We start from the raw sequence: 9,304 nt of genomic DNA on the forward strand, positions 1-9,304 counted from the left end.
TTAATATCCATGAAGAGATAATAGAGAAATCGGAGTCAGATTTTATTTCTCTTAAAGGTTTTTAAAGCTTTAATAATTAGAAATAGGTCAAGAAAATAGTTGTGTTAAATTGCTCCTTCTTTCAGGATACTCCATACAGTCTTTTAATTCCTGCCATATCTCTAGTTTTGATTGGTACTGATTTATTTATTTGTTTATTTTCACACTTCTTAATAATAATAGCTCACACTTGGTGAGTTGAACTTCTATATACAGAGAAGATACTCTCTTTTCCAAATTCTGTTTTTGGAGAGACAAGCAAAGAAAAAGTTTGGGAATTGGGGGCAATGAGAAGAGGGACTGATGTCCCTACATGATATGTAGAATAAGGTTTTATATTAAAATTCCCAGCATCCCCGTGAAATGACATTTCCTACAATGCTTAAAGGAAAAATATTTACAATGGTATAAAATACACATCAGTTTGTAATATTGATAGCTAGAGTTATATATTATCAGTTATAAGATGATAAGTGTGTCAGCTGCACATATTATCCAAAGGCATCCTGATAGAAACACCTTCTTAATCCTAGTAAAATTATGTCATGAATAATGTTGCCAGGTGTCCACTATTTGAGCGGACAGTCCGCTTTTTTCACATTATGTTCACTATTTTTTTTCACAAAATAGTGGACATTTTTTTTATTCAAAAGCTTTATGATGAAATTAAAATGCAATTTAATATTTTACATATTATTATAATATATTTGATGTTTTGAATTTTAAGTAAAGTTTTGAAGTGATTATTTTAATACGTGTTAAAATGTTTGTAAGAAAATATATAATTTAATTGTAAATTTTTTTTTATTTTTTTACTACTTAACCAACACCACCACCACCCCGCTTGTCCGCTATTTTTTGGAAGCAAACCTGGCAACCCTAGACATGAAATTAATTGTATGAACATACGTTACAAATGCTCCACCACTTCATTCAAACTTGAAAGCCAGAATAAATAATTACAGCATTCCCTTCAAAGATGATTGCATTGCCTGCAAAATTATGTACAAAATATAGAAAGGCCTTTAAATTGTCTGTTTTAGACTTATCAGCCAACTGAAAAATTAGAGAAAAATAGAATGCACAGAATTTTCATGGAATTTAGAATGAACAATTTATTTTATGAATGAAACACTCTCAATCCTAGCTATTATTCAATGATTACAACAGCCTTGCAGTGTTTTTATCCCACACTCAAACAAAACATCTGAATATGAGGTAGCTTCTTTTAGTTGCTAGGTGACTACTCATAAACTTCAATGAGGGATGAAATGAACTGGTTTAAGGAGAGGAAAGGGGTCAAGACCCGGGGAAGAAAAGATAGTTGAACAGCTAATCTTGTCTTCTGTATCATCCACTTGTTGAGAGCTGGCCACATCAAAGCGCTCTGCTATTAGTTCCTGATAAACCCCACCTGCTTACTATGCACCCTCTTTTGCACCTCCAGATGCGCTGCAACTTGGAGAATTGCCTGAGGGGAAACCTTCACATGGAAAACAGGAAAAAGAGAAATGGAACTAAATGGAACCCCTTTCCAAAACTAGAGCAGGATGCTTTTAATTTAAGTTTTTTGACTCTCACCTTCTCTTCTTTGGGTGCCAAGAGTTGCAGGGAAAAGTGAAGCTGCAAGGCAACTCAGAGTTATCAGCCAAGGTAGAGACATTTCGGGCAACCCAGGACTAGCTTTGTCTCCAGAGGTGACTCAAATCCAACGTTCTTCCCAGCGGAGGTCTTGAATGGAGAGGTAGTCTCTGGTGGCTTTTCAGCTGCAGCCTATTCCACTGTGCCTCCTTGTCTTCTTTCAGGGAATTTTTATTGCCTCTCCTGCCTGAATCATTCTCAACAGGAAGAAAGGAGCTTGTCTCCACTCTGACTCACCTTGTGAATTAAAAAAAGAAGGGGGGGAGGAGGGAGCAGCCCATGTACAGTGCAAGGAGGTATAATACTTAACTATTTCTTCTTAGTTGTTCAGAGGGGCGGTTCTCTACAGAGTACAGCAGCAACCGCCCCTGGCCACAAGCCAGAAGGGAGTGGGATGGCAGCAGGAGGATGGGAAGTAAGATTTAAGCCTGGAGCTTTCCCTCCTCTAAGAGGAGCTGCTTAGAGTAGCTATGTGAAGGTCAACTTCACTTCCCAAAGAAAAGGAACACACCATTTTTCTACATTTTGTTTTCCAGATGTTGGAGTGATCTGGGCATGTTCTCACTCACCTCCAGTCAATTAGAGTAATTTTGAAGACTCTCAGCCTGATGATTATAGGGAATGCTGCAGCAGACTTCATGTTTGCCAGCTTTTGAATTTACAATGCAAAGGAAGATTAGATAGCTTGATCCATTCAGATTAAAGTACTTGGACATATTTGGAAGCAGAGTTGGTACTGTATATACATTTAGGGAAATAAGTAACATGACTGAATTGAGCTGGATTCTTTTTTTTCTTTTTTTTTAAGTTTTGATCTCAGCTTTACTTTTCACAACTAACAACACAAGCCATATTTAGGGGGGGAAATATTATTACAAGCTCCTTCTTATCAATTCTGATATTAAAGTTATATCCATTTACATTCAGTGCTTTTTTGGGGGTGGGTGGGGGTGGGGAGAGGGAATAAAAAGATATTAAGTGCACAATATCTTTATATCAATGTTTAGATAAGGCAGGCACTACATCTGAATATTTATTACCAGAATTTGGCTACTTTCATAGATGACAAGAACAAAGAGCAATGGATCAAATCAGTGGTGGGTTTCAAAATTTTTTACTACTGGTTCTGTGGCTTGATGGACATGGCATGGCTTGGTGGGTGTGGCTTGGTGGGCGTGACGGGGAAGGATACTGTAAAATCTCCATTCCCACCCCACTCCAGAGGAAGGATACTGCAAAATCCCCATTCCCTCCCGATCAGCTGGGACTTGGGAAGCAGAGACTAGATGGGGGTGGAGCCAGTCAGACTTTTTACTACCGGTTCTCCAAACTACTCAAAATTTCTGTGACTGGTTTTCCAGAACTGGTCAAAACCCACTGAAACTGGTGGGTTTCAGAACTGCTGAAACCCACCTCTGGATCAAATGCAGGAGCTGAAGCAGAACCATTTACTTTCTGGAATTGTTTTCTCCTTGACTAAAAAACTCAAATAATAAAGAGTTTCAGCTTCTTTACAACAATATTTGTAAAGCTGAATTCTTTATTAATCCAAGAGCTGGATTCTTGATGACTTAATCCAGGTCTCTGTGTGGCTCTCTTGGCAAGCCTTTAGAATTGGTTTGCCGTAACTTCCTTCAGGCATTATTTTTCAACTTTCCAGCCTAGCCTGTAGGCTCAGGATTTCCAGATGGCTTCCAATCCAAGTGCTAATCAGGTCTAATCTTGCTTAGCTTTTCAAGATCAGCTAAGGAAGTATTTTTTAAATTTGGAAGCTTGAAGATGTATGGACTTCAACTCCCAGTATTTCCCAGCCAGCCCATTTTCCAGACTATGATTTATGAAATTTAAGAATAATCCAGCAACTTCATCTTCTTTTATTTCAGCTTTCAGAGTTCCACTGATCCTCAAGAGCAATTATTTGTATTTCCATAGTTACCAGCAATGCAAGAGTAAAGACGAAAGCACATAATTCATTTAGCCCAGAATTATACAATTTAGAGTTTAAGAGCTTTGGGTAACCCATCACTACCTCTACCACCACCATTAGACAAATTTCTCCAAAGCCCCTTTATTGTCCTATTTAATAAAGGATAAATAGTAATTAAGCTATTCTTAATTTTAAAAAAAACCAGATGTCTTATCCTTTTAATAATATATAATTTGAAAGAAATTTTGATTTAATTTTTGTCTTTTTTAGTTCTTGCCTTGCCGGGTTTTATCCATCTGTTGAAGCACAACAGATGGATAGCTTTAGAGCTGAAGCTAACCCTTTGAAAAAAGTTATGTACTCTGTTTTAGCCTTACTTTTTCCACAAGTAATACCTTCTTAAAACATATGGCACCTAAGTCCCAGCTCTTGCTGTACCAGTAATAATAAATACGTTCCTCCCCACATTTCTGCTTTGATGAAAAGCAGAAGTCCTTACTTGAGGCTTACTTACTTGAGGAAATCCTACATAGCTACATCATAGCTATATCAACCCCTATATCATAGCCTCTTTACATCAAAAGCCAACTTGATGGTGACATCACGCAAGACCTCCCACAGCTCCAAGATCAGTGCTGCTGATTTCTAACTCTAATTTTATATAATTAATGCTTAGATGATTTTCTTAATCTTTTGAGTTGTCTGACAGCTTCCTCAGCCTTAAGCTTCTGGTGGTGGTTCAGACAGGGTGATGTTTTGTGGTTGCTCCTGGCTGGGAGGATAAGGAAAGGCACCGCTATAGGACTATGCGTAAGATCATCCCCTTTTGATTTGGACTGTCAGATTGGCAAATGAGGCCTGGCAGCAGAACACTAAGGCAGCAGAGATGGAAAGTATCAAAGAGCTTCAAAGTGTCTCCACAGGAACTGAAAAGTGAAAATGTCATTAGCAATTTCAGGGACAAAGAAAAAAATTGGGAGATGACAACGATTTTGAATCCGATGACAAAATCTGAACAAGAAACCAAGGAAGCAAGAGGAGAGACCTGTAGGTTTCAGAATCAGAAACTAATTCCAATCTGTATGACATGTAGATGATACATCTATGAAATCATTTCATAGGACTAGCACTCTCCCAGAAGACAAAATAGTCTGCCTTTTACCCAAAGCTCTTATCTGAGTGATGATGAAAAGCTGATTTGAAATACAAAATCAAGAGATCTGAACCTGAGACTCTCACTGTTGTTGTTCTTCTGGACTTTTCTTTCCCTCCTGAAGCAGATTTCTCCTCAAATCAGTTCTGGTCAGGCAGAATCACTTTCTTCTCCCATCCAGCCACATTTTTCAAATTTCTCTGGATGTATCTCACACACCTTCTCTACTTTACAATCTTAAAGCCCCCATCCACATCCAATATGTACACACACACACTATGCAAGAAATAGCAGGATACCCACAAGTTTGGTGTTCCAGTATAAAGACAATTAGAACGGGTATCTGATCTTGCTAATATAATGGGTTGGAATAAAAACAGAGATAAAATCTATTTGTATGTTTACTATATGTTTAAGTTCACATACGTCCTTCTTTGTATATTTGTATTCTTAAGAAAGGAAATTTTCTCATAGTAGCCATCTGTAGTTGTGAATGACTAACTGTTCAGAGAGTTCATGCCCTTAATGGAGGCATGATTTAAAGATACATGTTGCCATACCTTATCTCTTCCTGATGTGAATGAAGGCCAGCTTTTTAGAATAACAATTAGGGCTCAGTTTATATTGTCTATCAACATTATTACTGCATGTTGCTTTCCAGTGGTGAAATTCAAAAATTTCCCCTACCGGTTCTGTGGACATGGCTTGGTGGGTGTGGCTAGGTGTTCATGTGACCGGGTGGGTGTGGCTGCACAACCGACTCACACACAATGCAAAAGCAGCTGGACTTCACACAAAATGGCTCCTGCAACAAGCAGGAACCTCACAGACAATCAGGCACAGCTGATTGTCGCATAGCTGATTGTTGGAACTTTTTAAAAAACTTTTTAAAGCACTTTTTTACCACCAGTTTGAGCGAATAGGTAGTAAAAAAAAATGTTTTAAAAAAGTAAAAATAAAGTTCCAACGATTGGCACAGCTGATTGTCACACTTTTTAAAGCATTTTTTTTACTACCGGTTCGGGCGAACGGTAGCATTTTTTACTACCGGTTCGGGCAAACCAGCCCAAATTGGTAGCATTTCACCCCTGTTGCTTTCCCATCATGAAGGATAGCCATCCCACTTGCTTCCTTATCAGTTGTAAAGCAATTCATTCAGCAATTCATTCTTCATTTGGGATCTTCTGCCACTGTGTGCAACTACTCAGTCTTTGATCAATTTACTACATAAGTAGGTCTTATATTGTGGCTCTTGCTTTTGGCTTTTCTGGCTGCAAGAGACCAGCTCAAGCTGTAACCTGCTAATTTTGGACTTGTAAAACATGTAGACTTTCTCCAAGTTATTGGCTTTCTTGGTAGGTACACTGAGTGCTTCTTTATCAGAGACAAATTGCTTGTGTCTAACCACGCTTGGCCAAATAAATCATTCCATTCTATTCTAAATGATTTATAACTATATTAGCATCCAAAGCGAAAATAGCCATGGAGGCATTGTGCCCAGTGACTTGTTGAGGAAGGAGCAATAGACTGGCAAAGCCAACTGGAGCTGAACAGATCACTCTTTGATAATGCCTTCTTGAGAGTTGTCCCCAAGGAACCCTAAAGAGCCTGCACATGAAGTTTTCTATTTGGAGAAAAAAGAAAGTGTTCCTCTCAATTTGGACCACAGAAAAATCTGACCACCTGCTTAAACATTGCTAATAAAATTAACCTGAATTACTAAAGAATAATTTTTTAATAGAGTGAAGGGGATGGTGGTGGTTCCAGTTTGCTTTCATAATTAATTATCACTGCAAATTTGGAATTAAGTGATGAGAGTTATTCTGAAGAAATGCCACATATGGAAGTCGGATCTTGTGCATATGAATAAATAATAAATAATAAATGTGAACAACTATCTACTTATTTAGGTACAATCTAAGTGCCACTTAAATCATAGTAAGTTCTCCCTCCCTTTTCTCAACAGATTCTGGTTTGTCCCTATCAAGCATGATCTTCAGTTGTCTTGGCAGTTGATTTGAGTTTGGGGATTCATGTCTCAATCTTGAAGTCAATCAGTTGATTCCCTCTTAAAAAAATAATTTGTTTTGGAAAATTAGTAAGCCATGAAACTTCAGTTGCTGGCTGCTCTAATCAACTGTGTATAATGTATGCATTGAGGAAAAGGGCAGCGTAAAATGTGGGGACAAAGTTTGTTTATTAAATAGTCAAACCACTATGATCAAACAATCTTTCTTGCAACAAATTATCACTTTTATTTGTATTATACAGGTAGTCCTCGATTTACAACAGTTTAGTGACTTACAATGGCACTGAAAAAAGTAACTTATGACTATTTTTCACACTTACGACCATTGCAGCATCCTCATGGTCACATGATTCAAATTCAGATGCTCAGCAACTGACTCATTTTTATGACGATTGCACTATCCTGAGACATGTGATCACTTTTTGTGACATTCTGACAAGCAAAATCAATGGGGAAGCCAGATTCACATCTTACTAATTTAAAGAACTGCATTGATTTGCTTAACAATTATGGCAAGAAAGGATGTAAAATGGGGCAAAACTCACTTAACAAATAGCTCACTTAGAAACAGAAATTTTGGGCTCAATTGTGGTTTGTAAATCAAGGATTATCTACTTCCTTGGTTTATCCTGGCTGCCTTTCTCCCCAAGAAACGGCTAAGGCAGATTAAAATTTTTCATAACTGTTTTTTTTAATCTTGGGCAAGAACTTCAGATGTATCTTGAGGAATATTTAGATCACCAAATAGCCTCAAAACTATTGAGAAGAGGAATTCCAGGAACAGTTGGTTGGTTAGTTACAATTTGTGATATTTTCTGCTAATTGGCTTTGTGGGCAAAATATTGTCTTTGGCTTCAGCATTTAGAATTTATTTATTTTATTTATTTTATTTATTGGTTCAATTTATATAACGCCCTTTTCCGGAGACTCAGGGCGGCTCACAATGTGTTAAGCAATAGCCTTCCTACTGTTGTATATACCTGCTTAGTAGGGCTTTCGCCCCCCCCCCCAAAGCGGTGTTATTTTTTATACAAAGTCATTTTATTGCCCCCACAAACCAGGTCCTCATTTTACCTACCTCGAAAGGATGGAAGGCTGAGTCAACCTTGAGCTTGGTGAGATTTGAACTTGCAGTAATTGCAGGCAGCTGGTGTTACTTAACAGTGCTTTTAGTCTGCTGCGCCACCAAGGCTCTTAATTTATCTAGATATTTACTATACGTTCATAAATTCTTTAATTTAGTTTACAACTTATTACTTGGCCATCTCTTCGGAGTATCCATTTCCTAAAGGAGTGATAAAAGACCAAAAAAAATATATTGTGGTTAGCAAAAGTTTGTTTTTCAAAGACTGCAGGCTGATTGAGAAAGATAATGTCTTTAAGTGCAGAAAAAACATTCTGAAATCCTTCTCTGTGTTTTCATATTTGATCCATAACTATTTCATTTTATAGGATGCCCAGACTCCCCACATGAAGATCAATTTCTCTAGGTAAAGATTATCTAAAACCGGTTGCTTATCCAAGTGACTGTCTAGGCATTATATACATTGTATCTCAGTGGTTTGGCTAGATGAAACTTTCAAACAGTCATCCATATAGCCCACTACTTTTAATAATGGTGAGATGAATTCAGATACTGTACTGTGATTTTCACAGCCAATTCTGGCTGACAAGTGGTTATAAACAAAAGGTTGGGCAAAGATGTGAACCCAATAAAAAAGAATATTTGTAGTTTGGAATTGAACTGTGGAGCCCTTGGTGCTCTCTGAGCTCCATTGTTTGCTTGCAGATTTTCATTAGTCAACCAGGTAATATCATCAGGGCTAGTGAGTATTGGGTTTGCTTCCTGTTTATGTACAGTAACTTGCCTCATTAATGTGGGTGGGGGTGAGGTGTTCTTGATAGTATTTTGATTAAGGTATTGTTTCCTGCTTATTTGTCTGGTGTGAATTCCTGCTTATCTGGGTGTTGCCTAGTGGAGAGGGAGTGCTTCTGGGTCTTTTAGTTTTCTTCTTAGCTTTTTAATTGTTTGCTTTGAATGGTGTGTAAATGTGATTTATATCTATGTGTTTCTTTGTCTTTGGTGATAAAAGATGTGAATTCCTAGCTCTGTCTCAAAATTCAATATTGTAATGGCAGCTAACACCTCCTTTAGTCAGGAGGTCCATACTTGAATGGAAGCAGGCTACACACACTCCCTCCCCCCCAAGCCCCCCAAAAATGTTTAACCAAATGAAAATATTGCTGCTTATGTTTAAGATGATTTACATTGGTGGATGTCCCCAACAATATTACACATTGAATTATTCTCACTATGGCAAGCACTATTTGCAAGCATTGCTAAAATACATTTCACGGTGACATTATCTAGGCATTAATGACTACCTCTCCACTCATATAAATTAGCCTCAAGGACTCCCTTCTTAAGCTTAGGTTGAAGTCAAATTCCATTGCTGCAGGGCTGTGGCAGATAAAAGAGAAGACACACCCTGCTGCTCAATTCCAGTGATCAAGC

At 37.8% G+C, this 9,304-nt stretch overlaps 1 protein-coding gene across 1 annotated transcript in view; it reads right to left on the minus strand.

The window, feature by feature from the left end:
- The window catches only part of LAMC2 (laminin subunit gamma 2), a 57,206-nt gene extending 55,179 nt beyond the window's left edge, over window positions 1–2,027 (minus strand). The window contains exon 1 of the mRNA XM_034409642.3: window positions 1,621–2,027. Within this exon, the coding sequence (XP_034265533.2) occupies window positions 1,621–1,702 (82 nt within the window). The 5' untranslated portion in view covers window positions 1,703–2,027. The remainder of the gene's footprint in view (window positions 1–1,620) is intronic.
- Window positions 2,028–9,304: the final 7,277 nt, after the last annotated feature.

The sequence above is a fragment of the Pantherophis guttatus genome, chromosome 3 (genome assembly GCF_059756535.1).
Source record: "Pantherophis guttatus breed Tessera chromosome 3, ASM5975653v1, whole genome shotgun sequence".
Taxonomy (NCBI): Eukaryota; Metazoa; Chordata; class Lepidosauria; order Squamata; family Colubridae; genus Pantherophis; species Pantherophis guttatus.